Source organism: Papaver somniferum, unplaced genomic scaffold (assembly GCF_003573695.1).
Source record: "Papaver somniferum cultivar HN1 unplaced genomic scaffold, ASM357369v1 unplaced-scaffold_117, whole genome shotgun sequence".
In the NCBI taxonomy this organism is placed as follows: Eukaryota; Viridiplantae; Streptophyta; class Magnoliopsida; order Ranunculales; family Papaveraceae; genus Papaver; species Papaver somniferum.
This window is the reverse complement of record NW_020620714.1, coordinates 3409176-3431589: the sequence shown is the minus strand read 5'-3', so window position 1 is coordinate 3431589 and position 22414 is coordinate 3409176. Positions and strand designations below refer to the sequence as shown.

Here is a 22414-nt window from a genome sequence, read left to right as displayed (position 1 = left end):
TAAGATCCAAAGTGGAATTGGAGACCCGCCACCATTCAACCAAGACGAATGGATCTCAAAAAGTAAATGGGAGACGCTTTGTCCCTCGTTTTTGGAATCAGATATCCCTCGTAGTGATTTGAAAGGAGGTGGGATTAGATGTGCGGCCTTGAAGATTTTCGTGTGTACAAGGAAACATTTGGGAATAATGAGAACACGATTTTGTTATGGGATTCCGGGATGGTGAAAACAAGAAGCTGGATCATTTACACGGGCATAGGTTGGGCATTGCCGTGTTATTTTGTGGGTACTGGCTTCGCTTTCCTAGCTATTTCTAGCGAGAGGCGTCCTGTTAGGTAACACCACCGATAAATAACAAGTTGGCCCTAAAGTCAGGCGGGATGGGTAAATAGTTGCAGAATACATCTCTTTAGAAAATTATACCTTCTCGTTAGTATTTATCTTTTTAGTTTCTCCTTTATGAAGTTAGCCGCCACAATCATCATTTGAGCGATTCATTTTTTTTTTTGATTTATAGTGTTGATCGATTCATCGTATAAATTGTTGTCTCATGTCTGTCAGTGGGTTACATATGGCTGTTACAGGGTTCCAAACTGCCTTGGCTAATAATCTAGTGGTCACGGCTGAGGGCTGTTTTAGTTGTGCTAATCCGCTAGTAATTTGGAATCCGTATAGCAATCAGATTTACAAGTATTAATACACAAAATTAAGGTTATTCCTTAATCATAACTCAACATGAAAACTCTTCCTTCATCAATCCTTGCATTCCTTTGTCTTCTATCAATAGCCACGGTTGTATCCTCTTCCAGTATAACAAGAAATTCATCTATTACGACTTCGTCGACGCCGTCGTCCTGGCTCTCTCCTTCTGGCAACTTTGCTTTTGGTTTTTACCCATTCCCATCTGATCTCCGCAAGTTCGTTCTCGGGATATGGTCTATTAAATCAACAACAAGAACTCTAGTTTGGACTGCAACCCAAAGCCTTAGGGGTAATCCTCTTTGTAATCGGTCATCAGTACTATTCAACAACGACGGGTATTTCGTACTTCAATCAGAAGACGGCCAGGTAAAACCCCTACTTCTCCATAAAAAGTTGCAACCGTTACCGCAACCGGCATCTTATGCGATAATGCATGATAATGGTAACTTCGCTCTGTACGATTCGAGTTCTAAGATTGTTTGGCAAAGTTTTGATTATCCTACTAGTACTATAGTAGGTGCTCCATCACTCAGGGATGGCTATCACTTGGCATCTAATAGATCTGGGTTGGATCCTGATCAATATACATATATGTTAAGCATCGTTAAAGATGATGGAAATCTTGTAACATGCTTTTGGAGCGATGACAGTGGCGATCGGGATTCTAATTTTTGTCTTGATATCGTTGATTGGTACTTACACGACACGAAAGGTGGAAAACGTAATGGTCAAATTTATGTTGACTTAGATCCTATTACCGGACGGCTTTATATGGTTAATAATCTGAGAAACATCACAAAAGGCGCAAATCAGACACAACAACAACCACAATATGTTATTTCAGTTTGTACAAGGAAACGTTCCGTGAGAACATATTTTTGTTATGGGGTCCAGAATGGTGGAAGCCGGAAAGTTGGATAGTCTATGTGGCATAGCAGTGTGGCATATGTTTTTGTTTGGCTATGTTTTTCGTTTGTTTGGCTGTAATAAATAATTTTGCATTATTTATTTATTTTGCAAGGCTGCAAGGGAGTGTTATACAATTGCATGGGAAGTTATTGGTTTGTGTTGCCTCTCCTTCAAATTTTGTTTGAAAGAAAACAATTTCCACTGCACTCATTATTTAATTACACAAAATTAGTTAAAAAGACCAAAATCAACAATCCGTGGGTGAAAAGGATATTTAGATTTTTTAATACTGTTTAAATGGAAAAAAAAATGTAAAAATATCCAGGATGTAAACAGTTTCATCCTGCCCATTTTGAAATATTTTTTCTTATTTTTAATTTACATCAGGATGCATCCAGTTTCATCCTTGCTATTTTTTAAGTTTAAGTCCGGATGAATCCAGTTTTATCCTTGCTATTTTTTTGATGTCCATATCACTCATTAATAATTTTTACTCGTCCATTTGAACCATGTTTTAAAAATATTTGGATAATGACCCATTTTCCGATTTAATTATATATAAAGTCCAGTTCAGAGTTCAATATGAATCGTATTCGGGGTTCAGGACGCGTCATGGATTATTCTTTTGTAAAAAGAAAAACAATCTCATGTGAAATTTGATAACCCTTGTAATAGTCTTTTTTATTTATTTTGGAATATGTTCCAACGGCTTAGAAATCTATGCACGCGACAACACGACTCGTATTAAAATGCAGGAATAAATGAGCACTATTCTGGTGTATAATCATAGAGGTAGGTACACATTTTATTTTACACCATAGAACGAACAAAACAAACTGATTCTGAAGAAAACTCATAAGAACTGCAAATCGTGTTTACAAAACCATAAGTTGAGAATAACCAAAACAAGGATATGGAGATAACGGAGAAAGCAACGGAACATTAAACATTACATTACCGTCGCCACTACCAAGCTCAAATCCCATCCAATTTGACGGTGTTAATGGTTCAAAATTAAAATTACCAACTCCCCCTTCCATTCTCTCTTCTTTCATTATTTTAACCCCTTGAAGAGCTTCCTCTTCATCTCTAGTCCTTTTTCCACATTCATTCACTTGGGTGGGAATATCAACAATTGGTAGATTGGTCCCACATGGCATGTGCTGAATCGGATTCTCTGCTTCTCGTTTCTGAGACTGTAATTTTCCAGCTTCGAGTGGGAAATTGAGAATGGCTTTGGATCCTCTCAGTTGAAAAGCAGCACAATCATAAGCTCTAGCAGCTTCAATGGCAGTATCATATGTACCCAACCAAACCCTTGAGCCTTTCTTGTTTGGGTCTCTGATTTCTGCCGCAAATTTACCCCATGGCCTTCTTCTTACTCCTCTGTAATGTTTCCATTCGCCTAGTTTTTCCTTCTTATCTTTAAGATTTTGCTGAGGTTTTTGTAATTTGACATTGGGATTTGCAATGAGTTGTGATTTTGAAATCTGGGTCGGTGGTAGTGAAATTTTCAGATTTTTTGTTGAATCTTTTTTCCGGGTTTGAAACAGAGTACTATTATTGCCACTACTACTACTTGATGATGATGAGGAGGAGGAAGAGGAAGTGGGTTTCATTTCTTGATAGTTTGATTCAAGATTGATAAAGTTTTGTGTGTTCAGATGTTGATTGATTGTGATTTGGGGTTCTGATTTTGGTTTGTTGAGAAAATTTTGAGTTTGAAATGAGAAATCTTGATGATGATCAATAGGACTAAGATCATCAAAAATGTTGTTCTCTAGTGACAGGAAATCATCAAATAAGTGGTGTCTAATCTGATCAAGACTTGAAGCATCATTTGCCATACCAAATTCCATATTGAGAGATTGTGTACGATTTTTGTGGTTAAAATTGATAGAGATGTGAAAAGGGAGGATCTGGAGAAATTCTGAGAGTGGAAAGTGATGAGTAGAGAAATGATGGAAGAAAATGGTTTATATAGAGAGAGGACTTTTTTTAGTTGGTCAAAATTTGGACTTTTGACTTTGAAAAAGTATTTGTACACGTGGATTTGTTTTTGAAGCAAAGGAAGGAACCTTCTGTTGCTTTGAGAGCTTTGTTTGTTTCCCTTTTTGGGAAGGTACAAGGAAATGAGTAGTATTATTTAGAAGTCCTAGAAATCTTTGAATGGCCGTTGGGACTTGGGAGTCTTATGACCATCTTTTGAAATCCAAACTTAGCGCCCACAATATAGATGGCTTTACTACTGCATTGCAGCTATATCTAAAAAAAACGATTTAGAAGAAAAAAAAAACTGGGTTAAAGACTAAAGATCACATTAAAGTCTAAATATTAAAGAGATCTGCCACCTACAACCTCAAATAACTAGAAAAAAAAAAAAAGTCCTCCACCCCAATACTAACGGGTTGTAAATTCGGATAGTTAGTATCATCGTCTAAAAACGTTACAACTATATTATAGTGACAATTGCATAGTTCCTAATTGTTATGATGCTCCTAGAAACAAATGTTCACTGCATGACATCCGTATAACTTGTGATTCAACGTGTTTTCATCAATATTTATTGCTTATATTTTGGTTATTACCGCCCCAAAACAGTGAATTTTTCCATCAATAAACAGTGAAAAATGTCTTGCATCATATCCGAGCATGGCTACATCATTTTCTTTATTTTTGGGTTTCCTAGTTGGCAGAAGGTTTAATAGAGCCATCTGATCTCATCTACCTATGATGTATATGTGCTTCCAAAAGCTTTAATTTGTAAACTTTGGACTTAATCTTATCCACAGTGTGTACGCAAGTATTGACCAACATGTGTTTTGACCATGCAAACATGATGGGATGATTATGCGTTGATTAGAGCAACTGCAGTGATGCGATCAAAACCAAAGATCAAAGATCAAAAAAAAGACCAAAATTTGGGTTTAGTCCGTGTTGTGACGCAACGGTACATGATTAAAATTTCATCAGGCGGACTTTAAAAATCCGCCCCATTTTTTTTTTGTAAAATTTCATCAGGCGGACTTTAAAAGTCCGCCCCATTCTTTGTAACTTTCATCAGGCGGACTTTAATTAAAATTTTTATTTAATTAATTAACTTTGTAAAAGTCCGCCTCATTCTTTTTTTTTTATTTAATTAAAATTTCATCGGGCGTAATTTAAATCTCCGCCCGTTAACAAACGTACTTTAAATTTACGCCCAGCAACAAGCGTACTTTAAATTTACGCCCGACTATATTAGAATTTGGGATATGGTCGCGACCATATTTGGTCTGGAATTTGATCTTTGGTTGGGATTTGATCTTTACTCCGTCCCACTGTGTTACGATCTCATCCCAAATTTTTGGTTATACTCGCCCACTGTGGATGCTCTTATGTTGTTCTTTTTGATACTTCATCTTCACGTGGGTGACTTCTGAGTTGTAGAATCGCTAACGGTGGGGTGAGGTGAGGCGATGTGGGGGAGGTAGGAGACGAAGAGATCCAAACAGAACGTAACGATTATGTACAGGTGATGACAAAAGTAGCTCCAAGGTAGAAGCATCCTCCTGGTTGTTACATCGAAAATGGACCAGCATCCAAATCCTGATTTACTTGCTTTGGAGAGGATCCATAGCATGAGCAGCGCCAAGGTTAATTATTTATAGGCAGGGGTGAAAATAGCATTACGTAGGAGAGCAGTATGTAAGATCAAACGATGGAAAAGACATGAACAAGTTTTAGGGGCGAGTTGTCAAGTGCCAGCAGAGCCCAGCAACTGTGCCATACCTGGCTCTGTCTCAACTTCACTAGGTATATATCGTTTTCCCCCCTAAAATGTTAGGTAACTATGTGATACCTATCTTAATTCCGAACGATAAATCAAAATTGTGAATCCATTTGTCGATGGGTTCTGCCGGAATACAATGAAGTACTAATGATAATGGAATAATGTAGTAGAAAAACCAATGAATAATTAGCATTTTCGGTCCAACTGCCCCTATCTGGTCTGTAGTGGCTTTCAGTGACCCCAAACCCTCAAGAATGTTTGTTAGTATTAGCCAAATATATCTCACGTATATTTGGCAATGTGTTGTATATAATATCTTACCTAGTTTAGGATATATATTGTGCATATCTTGTATATTATCTTGCCTAGCTTAAGAGATCTTGTTTTGATGATGGATTATTTTCTAGCACTAGACTTATTTATATAGGAAACGTTTTTTTGTAAACAAAGCAAGAAACAAATCAAATAAACAAAAGATTGTGTTCTTCATATTCTAGTAGTTCCACAAACCTTCATGGTATCAGAGCCAGGTTTTCGATCCATGGGAGAGAATTTAGTTCACCAAACATTGGTTCAACAACCTTCGGTTGAACTACCTCCCAAGTCATTGTATGCATTAGCTCCTAATGATGGTCCGGGAATGCTTATTACTCATGTTGTCCTCAAAGGTTCTAATTATGAAGAATGGGCTAAAGGTTTTCGAGTCTCCTTGGGTGCTAAACGCAAGCTTGGTTTCATTAACGGTACGTATAGTAAACCTGATGATAGTTCCACTGATCTTGAGGATTGGTGGACTGCAAACTATATGATTGTTGCTTGGGTTTAGTCATGGCATGTCTGGCAAGGTATGTAAATTGCGTAAATCGTTGTATGGCTTACGGCAAGCTCCACGATGTTGGTATGCAAAGTTGGCGAGCGCTTTGCGATCATATGGTTTTTCTTCCAGTCCTTCTGATCATTCTTTATTTGTTTATCGGAAGAACGACGTTATTCTGCATATTCTTGTGTATGTAGATGATCTTGTTATTGCCGGCAATAATAGCATTGCTATTCGTAAGTTTCAGACTTATCTTCATAAGTGTTTTCATATGAAGGATTTAGGAAAATTGAAATATTGTCTTGGTATTGAGGTAGCTCGAAGTTCAAAAGGGATATTTCTATGTCAACGTAAGTATGCTCTTGACATTCTAAAAGAGACAGGTCTTCTTGGTTCTAAACCTGCGAGCATTCCAATGGAAGAAAATCACAAACTAGCTCTTGCGTCAGACAAGCTCATGAGTGAACCCGCTCGTTTTAGGCGCTTGGTGGGAAAGTTAATTTATCTTACTATCACACGGACTGAACTTTCTTACTCCGTTCATATTTTATCTCAGTTTATGCAACGCCCAACTCACTCGCAATGGGATGCTGCTTTACGTGTTGTTCGTTACTTAAAGAGCAGCCCTGGACAAGGTATTTTGCTTCGATCTGATTCTACTCTTGTTCTTAATGCTTATTGTGACGCTGACTGGGCCAGTTGTCCTCTTAGTCGTCGATCTCTTACCGCGTATTTTATTTTACTCGGGGGGTCTCCTATTTCTTGGAAAACAAAGAAGCAAACGACAGTATCTCGATCATCTGCTGAAGCTGAATATCGCGCCATGGCCTCAACTACTTGTGAAATTATATGGTTAAAAGGTTTGCTTCGAAGTCTTGGTATAAAGCATCCTACATCAGTTCCTCTTCATTGTGATAGTCAGGCTGCTTTACCCATTGCCAATAATCCTGTTTTTCACGAACGAACCAAGCATATCGAGATTGATTGTCACTTCATACGTGATGAACTTCTTCGTGGTACTATCGCTCCATCTTATGTTCATACTACTTCTCAGCTGGCTGACATTCTCACTAAAGCATTGGGTCGTAAACAATTCCAGTCTCTTCTTTTCAAGTTGGGCATTTCGACTCTTCATGCTCCAACTTGAGGGGGGGTATTAGCCAAATATATCTCACGTATATTTGGCAATGTGTTGTATATAATATCTTACCTAGTTTAGGATATATATTGTGCATATCTTGTATATTATCTTGCCTAGCTTAAGAGATCTTGTTTTGATGATGGATTATTTTCTAGCACTAGACTTATTTATATAGGAAACGTTTTTTTGTAAACAAAGCAAGAAACAAATCAAATAAACAAAAGATTGTGTTCTTCATATTCTAGTAGTTCCACAAACCTTCAGTTAGTCTCACAAGAATAAACTGGCCGCCTAATTTTAGAGCAGCTAGTTCAAGAATGAGTCGGCCGCGTAACTTTACAACCAGCCCCGCTAGAACGAGTCAGGCCGCGTAGTAGTTCCATAGCTACTCCCAAGTCCCCACAAGAAAGAACTTGCAACCGGAACGTACTAGCTATCCTGCGGGTCCTAATCCTAATCTAATCTTCTTCTCTCTTATCTCATTAACATGTACGGGATATGTTGGTGGTAGGAGTTGAAATGTTGCAAGAAGTTAAAGCAGCAGGCAAGGCATTCATTTTGTTAAGGCCAAATTGATGGGCTCATCATCAATGAATGAATGAATGAATGAATCGTACACCTATTAATTTCATTGATTGCAATGAATTCTCATAGTATTAAATGACTGATGATGATATTATTGCATCGTTCATCCAAACAAACCTCCCCCCCTTACAATTATGACAAAGTCCGGACGTGTTTGTTTGTGAATTCCTTTGACTTTCAGTTTTTTTAAGTTCTGATTCTTCTGAATTTCTTTGCGACAGATGAAATATTCAAACGTTTATGAAAATTAATAGTAAAAAATTATTGGACAAGTAGAAAAAGATCACTTGTTGCACGGTCTGTTTAGACTTTTTTTTTTTAATTGTTTTCCCTTTTCATAATTAATCCAGTGGGTGGAGCTAGAATGCGGTTACTGTTGGTTTCAAAAGAATTCACTCTTAACCGGATGTAGTATTTTCGCTTCAAAAATGGGCATAGAGGAGAAAAGTATGAGAGGTCAGCTGACATGGGGCGAATGCCCCAAAAATGAGCAAAGCACCAAAAATGTATAAGGTTAAAATAGTAACTTCATCAATAATCACCTAATCTGTAATCATATCTCTAAAGGGTTTTGTCCTAAACCAATTTGCCCAGAGAATAATGAAAGCCTTGATCTAATTTATCAACACTGATTCAGTTCTTGGTGATCTGCCTACTGGTCATTGTCCTTCTATCCCTTCCATTAGAAACCTGTTTTGAGACATACATCTGTCTAAGTTCGGTTGAAAAGTTATTAATCGAACCTAGGCAAAAACATAGGTTATCTCAGCCGAACCTTGAGTATGCCTCAGAATATGTTTCTTCCATTAATGTATCCGACCCCTTTTGAATTTTCAGGCGTGTAGTTGTGCCCCTAAATTCTTTCCTTGAGCCCACCTAACATTACACCCACCAATGAAATAATTCTAGATTTTATGTGCAAAGTTGCAGTGTGTGTAACAAATGATGGCTAGTTGTTTCTTGTTGTAGATTGCTTGTCGAGGATGATACACTCTCTTCTCGGTAGATTCTTGATTGTAGGTATAGCTTTTTCAGCAACTGACCACATGAAAAATTGCACCTTTAGTGGTACATGCTCTCCCCGTATGCAGCTATAAGGCACGTCTGGATGTTGAATGTTTCTTTGCTGCACTAGACAATTGTGACATGAGCTTCTACTGAAGCCATTATCTGGCCTTGTAAAGTTATTGGACGTTGATATTATTGTCGGAGCTCGCCCAGGCCCGGTTCATCGATACCAGAAGGACCATGCCACTTGTGAAGCTGACATGAGCCCGTTAACGCTTAATGGGTTGTGAATTTTTGGGGACCATCTTTTTTTGAGAGACCATTGTTTTATTTTGGGTAAAGAGATTAGAAGTAAATCTAGGTCACCCCATATCTGATATTTATATTAATACTTAAATTACCCTAATAATTAATTTTAGGTTGTGATTAGTTAAATGATTTAGTTAATAATAATTAGTGAGATTATATTAAAAGATGGTATGATTATTAGATGAGTAGAATTTTAGAGAGAGTAAAGTTAGAGAAGATGAAGGAAAAAAACATGGAAAATAAAAAAAAAATCAAATTCACTAAGTTTGGGTATTCAAGTGATGAAAACTCATCTGATTCTTCATCTCTATCCTCTCCTAGAGTATTTGTTAATCTTCACAATGATCCGGATATGAGTTATTTCTTAGATGGTGATTCTATTCTTCCCAAAACTCGATTTCGATCTCAAGATGAATATGATGGATTTTATCAACCACAACCGGAGGAAGAGTATTTGGGTATCCAGGTATGCTCCAAACTTAGATAATGTATGTTGAGTTGGTCAAAGCTTTCCTAAAAATGTAAAATTTTCAAGTGGATTTGGGCTAGTTCGGTTACACTATGTCAAGAACAACTAACCGAACTCATCTGGAAGTGCAGTTTGGTTGCTTTAGCTATACATGGAAGTAACCAAACTCACCTGAAAGTGTTGTTCGGTTACTTTCTCCAAACACGCAGGTTACCGAACTCTCCATTAATAAAGGTTATCATATTTCAGTGTAATGTTCGGTTGGTTCGTAACAAATTAACAAACCCAACTTTACGTAAAAATTAGAGCTAACTTAGTGTACAAAATTCGGCTGGTACGCAACCAACAACTAACCGAACTTACGTAAAAATAAGAATTAACTTAGTGTACAAAGTTCGATTGTTTCGCAAAATGCATGTTTACGAACTAGATAACCGAACTCTACGTAATATTAGAGTTTACTTAGTGTATTAAGTTCAGTTGTTTCGCAAACTCGAAATAACATAGTAAATAACCGAACTTAGGGAAAAAAATCTGAAGTTCCAGTGTAATGTTCGGTTATCTAGATAAAATAAAAAGTAACCGAACATTTTATTTGTTACTTGTTTGGTTATACGTCAACTTTGCTATATAAATCGAACCTTGAGTTCGATTATTGCGATAAAATTTACAATTAACCGAACTCTAATGTAATTCCAATTGATGTTTTTACATTTCTTGTAGATGGAAAGCCAACCTATACCAATGAATGATCAACCTTCTCCGGTTAATATGTTGTTCGAAGATACATCTCATCACTATGCTAATGAGTTGGTATTTGACTTACCTATTGATGCGAAGAATTGGGCTAGAGAACATGCTAAGAGAGTCAATTGCGTCCTAGCTTTGAATGGAAAAGAAAGGCAAACTCGTTTTGAAATGGTTTGTGAGAGAAGTGGAGGTCCCGATGTTAGTCACAAGAGGAAGGGTTATGAGTATAAAGGAAAGACGACGAGGAAGAACACAACATGATCAAAGAAAATTAAATTCCCTTTCAAGCTAGTATTTAGAAAGATCAAATTAACAAAGAAATGGTTTCTAGCTGTGGATAAGGTGGTAGGTCGTCATAACCACCTTCGTCCGGGAGATCTTGAAGGACATGCAATGGCCGCAAGGCTCCATCCTCAAGAAATGAAAAAAATTCCTAAGTATAGGAAAATGAGTATTCCACCTTCCGTTATGCTTCGCTTATTAAAGGAAGATAACCCGGATAACGTATCAGGTTTGCAAACTATTTACAATGCAATTGAGACAATTAAAATGAATGAATGGAAGGATAAGAACAATATAAAAGATGGTCCCCAAAAAATCGTTCTTTTTCATATGTAATTCATACAACCCAAGAGATCGGCCCAAATAGCCATTTAGCTCTAGAGTTTGACCATAAACCTCAAATAATTGTCCCTTGTGAAGAAGCTCTTTTTTTTTTTAGAAAAAAGAAGGTTATATTAAAGAAAAAAATAATATTTACAAGCAAGGAATTGATGTGGAATACATTATGTATGCACAACAGAATTCCAATGAAACAAAATTTGACTTATAGAAATGCCATCAAAAACTTTAGAATCAGAAAACCAAAGTGCAAGAGTCCGCTTAATGAGCAAAATTAACTCCTCCTCCTCTTTAGCCCTCCCACCAAGAGTTCTACTATTCCTTTCCAGCCACAAATGTCAAGTAACAACATACAAAATTTTCCACCAAATCTTCTTATTTCTACTTGTAAGTGCGGTATGCTTCCAAGCTTCAAAATGCTCCAACAAAGTTGTAGGAGATACCCAAGCCATTCCAAAATGCATTCATAAAATGATTCCCAATGTTGAAAGCATAAGAACAATATAAAAGAATGTGATATGCAGATTCTTCAACTCTCTTGCAAAGAAGACATAAGCCATCTTGCACTTCGATTCCTCTATGCTGTAACATATCCTAGTTGGCAAAGAATTATGAAATGTTGCCCATAGCATGAAACTGACCTTAGTAGGGATTGCTGATTTCCATAAGTGTTTATGAAAGCTCACTTCAACGGCATCTGTAATCTGCAGTTCATAACATCTTTTAACAAAAAACTCCCCCTCCATGCTCACTGAATCCTCATCCGTTTCCAATCCATAACAAGTTTCATTACACAATAAGTCCCATTCCATTTGTTCGCAACCTGTCAGTCCCATTCCTTGTGAAGAAGCTTAAAACTCAAGCCATTTAAAGAGATTCCCCAAATCTAATTATCAAACTGAGAAGTAATGAATTAATGACTAATTAACCACTAATATAATAAGTCCATGAACTTATCTTTTTAATTAGTTTTCATCATTTTTGAATTCAATGCATCTCTAAATACAATGATCTTCCATTGTCATTAGAATGTTGGAGATACTTGGGTTATTATTGTTCTACTCCTACATGCCTATACAAGTGCGATGGTCCCCCATCTAGTAGCGCTACGGTCGTCATCGATACGTTGTCGTATCGTAAACGTCCTCTTCCCATTTAATTAAGATTAAATGGTGAACAGTATGAAGTTGTTTAGTAGTATAATAATGGATCTCAGCATTCGATTGAAAGTCTAATTATGAACAAAGAAAAAGAACGGATTAGTTTTAGGATGACATTCATCCAACACTAACATTAATGCACATATCGCATCATTGCACTGTGCATGGTTATGTTTTGGGCCAACTTTGGGTCTGAAAACATTCTCAAACATCATACTCTGAACAGCAGCGAGATGCCGACATGCACCAATACAAGTTTTATGCACAGTGGGTTGTGTGATGAGTAGCCAAAAATATGCTTTGGGAATATTGTCTTATCTTTTGTGATGCCAAACTGATATTATCTGCACTTTCGGCAGAATCTTATTTTAATTATTTGCTCATTTTTCCAGTATTTTTGATTCAGTAGCATCGAAATAAATAAAATCTTATTTTATTTGCTCATTTCTTCGGTATTTTTGATCTAATCGCATCCGGACCAGTCACTAAATATATAGATGAATGTTATGATATTTGATGAAACACTAGATGCGCAAAAAGCTTTTCTGAATTTAGTGAATGGTTTAATTAGAGTTCCTTAGGATCTCTTTTTTTCCTAGAACTCAAAAGAGCTGCAAAAATAGTATCTTCAGTTTTATGCATTTGTTAAAATCAGCATCCAACTCTTCTCGCTCATGCCACCACCACATCTCCCACCAGGAAGACTTGAAACAAATAAGTCAATGTACAGTATTGTGTTAGTTCATGTCCATTAGTTTTTCACAAACATCTATCCACTATTGGGGTCATACCTTGATTGAGATTAAAGAAGAAATAAAGTGCAGGGACAAATTAGAAACATATCAAACAACCCACACCGAAATGAGATTAAGTGCAGGCACAAATCAGAAACAATCATGGAAGACAGCAGCAGTGCATGAAGTTTGTCTTGACAAATTTAGGCCAAGTCTGCTTCCTTTAGAGCATCCACAGTAGGCGAGTATAACCAAATTTATGGGATGAGATCGTAACACAGTGGGACGGAGTAAAGATCAAATTTGGACCAAAGATCAAATTCCAGACCAAATATGGTCGCGACCAAATCCCAAATTCTAATATAGTCGGGCGTAAATTTAAAGTACGCTTGTTGCTGGGCGTAAATTTAAAGTACGCTTGTTAACGGGCGGAGATTTAAATTACGCCCGATGAAATTTTAATTAAATAAAAAAAAAAAGAATGAGGCGGACTTTTAAAGTCCGCCTGTTAAAATTTACAAAGAATGGGGCGGACTTTTAAAGTCCGCCTGATGGAATTTTAATGGGGCGGACTTTTAAAGTCCGCCTGATGAAATTTTAATGGGGCGGACTTTTAAAGTCCGCCTGACGAAATTTTAATCATGTACCGTTGCGTCACAACACGGACTAAACCCAAATTTTGGTCTTTTTTTTGATCTTTGATCTTTGGTTTTGATCGCACCACTGCAGTTGCTCTTAGGTTTTAGGAATTAGCTGGGTAGGTTAGCCTAGATGAACCAAACTCAAGATGAAAGTTCACTATTTTTGTGCTACACCATTCATTTATATAGCTGAAAAGAAAATTCCCTTAAAATCATTAGAGGACGGTCCTAGACGGGAAAATCAAGTAGGGCAGCTAATATATATATATATATATAGTAAATCTACCAACCGGAAAGACTCGTATGAAATTCTTATCTAGATGTGATTTTAATCTTTAAGGCTGTGAATGTCATGGACCAGTGAATCTTATATATATATAACTGATGAGTTGTCGAGAACTCTAAACAATTCTCCCAATGATTGAGGAGCCAACAAGGGACTCAAGATTTGTTACTCAATGATAAGTGATATTCGTCGAGTCACATTCAAACCAAATATGAGCAACCTTATGCGTTTTAGCAATTCTTAAGCGTAAATCGCACACCTAAAATTTAGTACTAAGAGAATTATCAAAACCCAAAGTACGTTCAACTCCAACATCTAAGAAAAAGAAGTTTAGAAAAGTAGTGAAAACATTGTATTAGATTAGAATCAATCACTTAGACTAACTTTAGAATGCAAACATGGATCTAATCAAAATCTTATTTCAACATCGGGTGTAGTAAACAATCTTATCTTAAAAAATTTCTATCTCAATAAAAATATTAACAAAATATCCAGTTAGCCCCATAATATACAAATAATGTGTCTTCTTCATTATGAGACTGGAATTCCATTCAAAGTTCAAACCCACAACTTTTTGAAAACAAAGAAAAAAAAACAGAAACGTCCATTTCACCCACGTTTTATAAGGGCAAATTCGTCATACTAAGCACAAATTTTCTTCACTTTTCTTCCTGAAAAGTTAATGCTGTTTTAGGAGTGGCATGACTGAAATTCACTTTGTGGTAGTGTACACGTGAGGATTAGTCAAGGACTTTCTTTTTGGAGGTACTAAAAATGGTGCATTATTTTAACTAGCAGTCAAAATCAAAGTCAAAGTCCAAGATGACTAAAGGTTTATCAACCGTTGGATGTAAGGAATCAAATATCTTGTGATCACTATTAGGATACAAATTTGAATTTGCCGACACTTCTTGGTGATGTGGGGATACGTAATCTTTTTGGGACAATAGTGTATTTTTGGTGTGCACAAGTTGATAGTTCTTTATTGTTTTTCGATAAAAGTTTGATATTATCTTAACTTAATACTATAATTCAATCAAGTGGGCAATAATCTAGTTTACAAAGTGCTTAATTTCGAATGGGGAGCAAGGTTTGAGCTTGGTTGGGTGCGCACATGCATGACCTTTTGCGAGCTAGCTAGCACCTTTTAAGCTGCAATTTGCCATCTCATCGGTTGTTTTAGTCGATCGTATTCCCACTCTATTTTTCGGCGTTTCTTGGATTTTCACCAAGTGTAAGCGGGCACCTTTTTCGGGCCAATACAAGAGCCAGCGGGCCATATTACAGAGAAACACAAAACCACAGGCAATGAACAAGAGCTTGACATATTAGACCAGTTCTGATGTCAAGTGTCAACAAATCTAAAGGACGCTAGATCACAAGACTGAATTATTGCATGAATAGGCAAAAGAATACGAAATGATTCGATGAAACGATCCCAAATCCTAAAAGAGAAGTCGCAATGTTTAAGAAGCCATCTCTTATTCAGAGTTACAGAAAGCGCAATTATCGGTTTCTAGTTGCCCCGTATGAATTGAAAACAGTAAAATCTCCGTATATTACCAATAAAAGATTTTAAGATACATATTTTATTTTTAGGTTTTCAGTTTTTACTTTTTCTTTTCATATATTAAGACGATTTTACAAGAGCATAAACATTAAGGTGAGAACACAAGGTAATTTTTCCCCCTATTCTTTTTTATGGGCGTAATTTATAGTCTAGTGAAAAGGTAAGTTTTCACTATGTCAGCAAGTGAGACACTAGTCTCCATGTACCAGAATGGCGAGAGAAATCCAGTTTTAATTAACCCGTAATGAAAACAAGTACATGGTCCAAAACACCTACATATTCTCCTCATCATGAGAAAGAGTAACAGCCACTATACTAAACAGTGATACCCATTAATATTTTTTTTGTGTGATAGTCGGGTTGTTGCTATTAATCAGTGGCAATACATTTAAGAAAAGGAGAAAAGATCAGGGAAATCAACAGGGGATTTCCCTAAAAAGGAAATCAAGTTGTCACGGTTGTCCATTTACAAAAAAAGAAAGGAATCTGGATGTTGGATTCATAGTGTCGTTTCTTAATCTCACTGTGCTAGTGGTCCTGAGTGGTTGTGACATATGAGCATTCGTAGATTTCACCACAGACGGAGAGCGTGGATTTAATATGTTTGATTTATGCTGACTCCACATCTGATTCGGCCCTGAGTCAGATCATTTTTTTTTTTTATTTTGAGTATGGTTTGATTCGCGATCTGAGTCGGGTGTAATCTCTGATTTGGTCTTGTTTGAGTCATAGTAAAATATTCCTAGTTCAAACTTTTAAGTCAGATCTGACTCAAAAAACACATATACTGAGTCAGATCTGACTCAAAAAATACATATACTAAGTCAGATCTAGTTGAATCAAGTGATTTCAGTCGGATCCGGACGAATCAGACTCAGCCGAATCAGCTGAGTTTGGAGAAAATAAATGAGGTGTAAATGGATTTTGAAACCGATTTCCAAAATTTGATTTATACAAGACAAAGTTTCAAAGATATAGGTTAAGAAAATAGTATATGGTGCTAATTTTTTTTTTTTATAAGAATGCGTGTAGCACACGATGACAAAGTTATTCTACTAAAAATCAATCAATCATCTAGGCCATAGGAAATGATTAGTATGGAAATTTTTAGATCATCTTTCTTCCATCTCATTCTTATTTTATGGGAACCCAATGTTCTTCCATGAAAATAACTTGTATTCTGTCGTTTTGATTCTAAATTATTCTATTTGATTAAACTATTGTGAAAATTCTTTCGTTGCCTCAAAATGACACCGTTAACCACATAATTAGCTAATTCTTTTAGTATCAATTATCAGACCTGACCTCAGCTCAGACGTTATCAATTTGATGTTTTTCGTCGTGTGTGCTATGAAGTGCAGTTGGCAAAAATGAAAAAAACATTACGTATTAAGTAGTTGAGAATACTCGCATCAAAATATCACATGAACACTTAGCAATGATCTAACAGTTCCTTTATGCCAAATTTTTCATTTTTTTGTGTGCACTTTTTAAAAGATGGAATTAAAATCCAAAAAATTGCATGATTCAAAAGGAGACATCAATTATGGTGTTTTACTTTGTTTTTGCACTACAGATCATGGTTGTCATTTGTCATGTACCCTTGTGGATTGTGGAGCAAACGAGAATATACTATACATATATTGGTGCTGGCTAGTTTTTCTTTTTTTAAATAAGGTTGCAAATCACAGAGCGTAGTTAGGGAAGGTGGTTACTGGTTGGTTGCAGATCATATTGCCTATCTTGACGGCCATGAGAATCCAAACAATGGCATAGATATATCAGGGGGACAAGATTTATAAATATGTGAATCACAATACCTGCTCCCCACAAGATTTAATGCACAACTCTAACTTTAGCTCAACTTGGGTGCAACTGCAAGGGCATTTGGAGGCTGAGATTGAACTTTGTTACTGGGAGTGGTACCTGAATCGGTAATAATAAAAGGGTTCAGCTGCCCAGGTTTACTCGGGAGAGTTAAGCACAACTGTGCCGCGTCAACGAGTAAAACAAATAATAAAAGTAAAAGTGAAACAAGAAAAAGTAAAACTAGATTGACTGCAAATACAAATGTATATGAATGAGACCTTTAAATTCAACAATTTAAATGCTATTCAATTCACTCGGTTTCACCTCTTCATTCACCTCCCTCTAATCTAAACTCCACATCCGGTGATTACCAAAAGAAAAAACTCCATATCTGGAATGATAAATTCTACCTGAACCTGAATGTGAAGCTAAAACCAAATGTGTGGTTTAGATTGAAAGGAGGTGTAGGGCCATCGCTGGTTATCGGCCAGCTAGGCGACGGCCTAGGTCCCCCAAATCTTAGGGTCCCCAAATTTATGTATTAGTTGTTATAGGGTATGTTTTAGGAGAAAATTAGGTGCAGGCCAAAAAAAAAAATTTCACACTGACAAGCCCACATTTAATTTTCCCTACAGTCGCACCCAGATTTTTTTTAAAATTATTAAAAACTTGTAGAAAGTCCTTCAGCGGTTTCGTACGGTTACAATAACTCCCTGAAACGGACACATTTATTTCAATTCCACCCGTTACTTCTTTTTCTTCTTCATCGGTTTCTGCTACTCCATTCACAGATCTACAGATTTTTTTTTCTCCATCATCAATCGCAGAAACCAAAACCTAGAAATCAATTTCAAACTCGAAAACCCTAGAAACTACTTACAGATTACAAACCCTAGAAACACAGTTCATCAGAAAATCGAAAACGCGTTCATCAGAAATCAATTTAATGGATGAAACATATTCGAAAACGCGTCTTCAGAAATCGAAACAGAAGAAAACAGGTATTGAAACTAGTTTTAATCGATGTATTCTTGCATGCATTCAGTAGATTTGTTTGTTTGTTTTTTTCCGATTTTAAATTTTGTTCTTGATGTTGAAGACGAAGGAGAAATTCAGTCAAAGAAAAAGAAAAAAAATGGTGGAATTCAGCAATTACTTCATCTGTTTGTGTTTTGATTTTGTTTTTTCCATTTTTTTTTAAATTTTAAGTTTTGTTGTACCATAAGCTGATGATGAACCAGAAGCCGAAAATCCCAAAAAGAAGAACAAATCTAAGAAGAAAATTGTTTCTGGTGAACAGATCAAAATTTGTTTCTTTAGTGGAGACAAAATCTAAACTGATCACTTAGAATTATTTTTTTGTTTGTTTTTTTCTACCGGAAAATCTCTTGGCAGAGGAAGAACGCAAGAAAACAATAACTGTATTGATGATCAAATATCACTTAAACATAAAACATATTTACTTGATTAATTACTAAGTTGTTTGTTTGATGAAATTGTGCGTTCTGATTTGGGACTCTGGGAATTAGCTCCTTTTATTAGATTGTTTGTCCGTTTTCTAATTCTCCATTATTAACGTTGTAGAACTCATAAGAAACTTTTTGTGCGCTTATGCACTCTTGCATCTTAATGAGCATTTATGTGGTGGGACTGAATCAATTATCTAATGTTCGAATCGATAAAGTATTGCACAAGAAGATCTCCAAATATAATGCATATATGTTTTAATTTATCTTCTTGTCTTAGCTTGAGTTTTATTGTGTTCTTTTTTTCAGCTGGTATCTTTTTTCTTTTCATCGTTTTTAACAAGCCAAAATTGCCAATTGCGTTCGCTCTCATATTGTGTAATGCACAGGAAAGTCTTTTCTGTTGTCGCCTCTTGGCGTCGATGTGCACAATTCCTACTCCAAGCTTTTATACCATACCGGTTTCCATATCACTTTAAACCATAGCTTAAATATGAATCGACAAGAAAATTGAGAATGTTGGAAAAAATTTTTTTTTGACGCCATAGCATATATGGGCCGGCTCCGTCCCTGCTTTGGATGCATGGGATTAGAAACAATGAATGAAAGTGATGAACAATGAGAAAATTTGGTTAATGAGATGGAAACAAATATTGATTTGTTGGAGAATGATGAGAATGCACATATGCAAAATGAAGAATCAATGGGGCAAAAATTGTCACCACTAAATACAAAGAAATGAAAAGGCAGAAAAAAATTATTTTGCTTTAATAGGTCCCGTTTCAGTAAGTTCACCTAGGACCTCTAAAACTTTTGCTACGGCCCCCTGTTAATATGCCCCTGTTTCAGTAGGTTCGCCTAGGAACCCTAAAACTTTTGCTACGGCCCTGAGGAGGTGAATAGGATGGTGAAAAAGAAGGTGCTGGACAACATTTACGATTTAAATTAAACCTTCTAACTCCAAATGTGAAAGTGTATGAATTCATTTTTGAGAGAAGGGAGGAAACATGTTATGATACCAGATTTATTGATATTATTCATCGTTATAAGTAGCAGATCTGAAGATTCAAAAATACATGTTCATAAATCATCGTTATAATACTCATGAAGAAGATATAACCTAAACAGGATATTTTTCATCTGAATTCCAACAAGAAGCAAAAATGAAAAATCCAATTTAAAGACAAAAATGTTGACATAAGACCAATGACGTAATGGTGATCGTATTATTCAACCCAAATTGTTTTCAAGCACGTGGTTAAATGTAACCACCACTACACATCACCACTTGCCCCCAAAGAAAACGAAATTTCAAAGAAACAGCTCATCTTAAAAATTAAATCCCCATAAATAAATTATTTTCACTTTTTCCCCCAAAATCCCACCCAAATTCATGAACCTCATCCACCTATATAACCCCTAGCTCCCTCCTTTACCCCCAAAAATCCATTCATTTCTCATCATCTCACCCAAACCAAAAATCAAATCAAATCCAAATCCAAAAACCCTAGGAAACAAATTCAAATCCAAATCCAAAAACCCTAAAAAATTTCTTCAATGGATCGTATGTATGGATTTGAATCATCAACAAATATAGATCTATTTGAATCAATCAAGAATCATCAGTTCCTCTATCAACAACCATCACCATCATCAGAACCAGAACAACCAGAGCCATTAATGTCATTACCAGTAAGAAACCACTCAGGTGATTTCCCAATTTACTGCATGAGTACAAGCTGTTCATCTCTGTTTACATGTTTAAGTGAGAATTGGGGTGATTTGCCACTAAAAGTTGATGATTCTGAAGATATGGTTTTATTTGGTGTTCTTCGTGATGCTGTTAATCTTGGTTGGATTCCATCTGAATCATCACCATCATCACAATCTCAATCTCAATCTCCACAGATTTCTTCATCTTCTTCGTTTTCTTCGCCATTTCTGGATTTTCCGTCGGTTACCGTTAAATCTGAACCGGAAGAGAATGTAACGGCTGTTAGGAAGGAGGTGGGAGTGAAGCCGAAGAAACAAGCTGTTGTGAGGGCTAAATTTGAGAAAGGCAAACATTACAGGGGTGTGAGGCAAAGGCCATGGGGGAAATTTGCTGCAGAGATTAGGGATCCAGCTAAAAATGGAGCTCGAGTTTGGCTTGGGACATTTCAAACGGCTGAAGATGCTGCTTTGGCTTATGATCGAGCTGCTTATCGAATGCGTGGCTCAAGAGCGCTTCTGAATTTTCCGTTACGAGTGAACTCAGGTTCTGAATCGGTTGAGGTTGTTCCAATGGTGAAAGCTTCTAAGCGATCTACTTCTACTGGTGAAACCAGTGAGTCAACTAAGAGGAGGAAACAAGGAGTTAACCCACCCGATTCAGCATAGTAATGTCCGTCTGATGTGGCAATGTTCATTGGAGGAGCTAGTTGTAGTGAAGATAGATGATGAGGACTAGAATGAAACGTTTGGACGAAATTTTTGGGTGTAGAAGGAAATGGTGGGATGAAGATAGGGGGTATTGTGTTAAGAAAAGATATATAGTGGTGTGTGAGAAAAAAAAGAGTGTTTTAATTTTGTACGGGGAGTATTTGTAAATATCAATTATATATAAAGGATTAAAATGTTAATTATGAAGAAAGAATGAAAATTTTCTTGAATGTGCCTTAGATTATGAAGCCTAGCCTGATGTGTCCTCTGATTTTCTTTTTGATACACAGCATCAGCCAAGACTGCCCTGAAGCTACTGAGTTCGATAATTTGTATAATAGCGTGGAGGGAAAAATATTGCACAACAGGTATAAATTAGTATCAGACTCAAATACCTCTTGAGTCAGATGTACGGAGGATGCATCAATCAGTTTGACATCTGACTCGGTCGGGCTTATATGTGGAGAAAATTTTCACAAATGATACTCTTTGCACTCGGTACTTTCATCTTAACTTATCAACAATATGTGACAAATGATACTATGTTTCCTCTGATTTTACTCAACTTTACGTCTTTACCATATGATTCTACTGACATTACATGAGATGAGACACTGGGCCGTCTTACACGTTTGGGGTGTCCTGGGCGAACTTCAAATTTGGAGCATTTTACGGATCACCAAATCACAATAAAAATTATTGAGTACATGAAGATATATATTATACATTTAACTTGGATTAGGCTATGCAGCCCACGGTTGCAATAAAATTTTCAGCCCTTTTGATTAAATTTTGGGGTATAAGCTGAAAATTTGGCATAAGATACCCAAAACTCGGTTTGTGTTTTCAAAAACTAAGACTTTAATAACAATTATAACTGTCATAAAACAATTTGGTAACGACTAAAACTGTTACAAAATCTGTATAATACAAATAAATGTGACAAAACACTTTACGAGCAGTTATATATGTTACAGATTGGACTGTTAGATTTTTTATTTTTTTTATTTTAGGCCCCAAATTGTTGGGGCCCTTGGCGACCACCTAGTCTGCTAGCCCATAAGACGGCCTTGATGAGACATATCTCAAGAACAATAAACTCCAAATGGAATAATCTCTTACAACATATATAATAATTAATGAAACCATCCCGTAACTGCTAAATATTCAATCCAAATTCGTTGATTTCAAACAAACGAGCAAGATTTGATTTGGTAATTTTATCTTCCCACTTTATTCCTTCC

The 22414-nt window shown here is 36.3% G+C and overlaps 3 protein-coding genes across 3 annotated transcripts; 2 read left to right on the top strand and 1 right to left on the bottom strand.

The window, feature by feature from the left end:
• Nucleotides 1-2361: 2361 nt before the first annotated feature.
• On the bottom strand, nucleotides 2362-3547 carry LOC113329614 (ethylene-responsive transcription factor ERF104-like). The gene has a single exon (XM_026576472.1). The coding sequence runs from the start codon at nucleotides 3468-3470 to the stop codon at nucleotides 2487-2489; it is 984 nt and encodes a 327-aa protein (XP_026432257.1). The 5' UTR covers nucleotides 3471-3547; the 3' UTR covers nucleotides 2362-2486.
• A 2664-nt stretch (nucleotides 3548-6211) lies between these two features.
• LOC113329635 (uncharacterized mitochondrial protein AtMg00810-like) lies at nucleotides 6212-7347 on the top strand. The gene is made up of 2 exons (XM_026576489.1): nucleotides 6212-6228; nucleotides 6330-7347. The coding sequence occupies exons 1-2, from the start codon at nucleotides 6212-6214 to the stop codon at nucleotides 7345-7347; spliced, it is 1035 nt and encodes a 344-aa protein (XP_026432274.1).
• A 12786-nt stretch (nucleotides 7348-20133) lies between these two features.
• LOC113330255 (ethylene-responsive transcription factor 1-like) lies at nucleotides 20134-21409 on the top strand. The gene has a single exon (XM_026577123.1). The coding sequence runs from the start codon at nucleotides 20307-20309 to the stop codon at nucleotides 21126-21128; it is 822 nt and encodes a 273-aa protein (XP_026432908.1). The 5' UTR covers nucleotides 20134-20306; the 3' UTR covers nucleotides 21129-21409.
• Nucleotides 21410-22414: the final 1005 nt, after the last annotated feature.

Excerpts from the sequence above, each read along its gene's own strand:
- LOC113329614 (XM_026576472.1), bottom strand. The coding sequence starts at position 3,470 with ATGGAATTTGGTATGGCAAATGATGCTTCAAGTCTTGATCAGATTAGA.
- LOC113330255 (XM_026577123.1), top strand. The coding sequence starts at position 20,307 with ATGGATCGTATGTATGGATTTGAATCATCAACAAATATAGATCTATTT.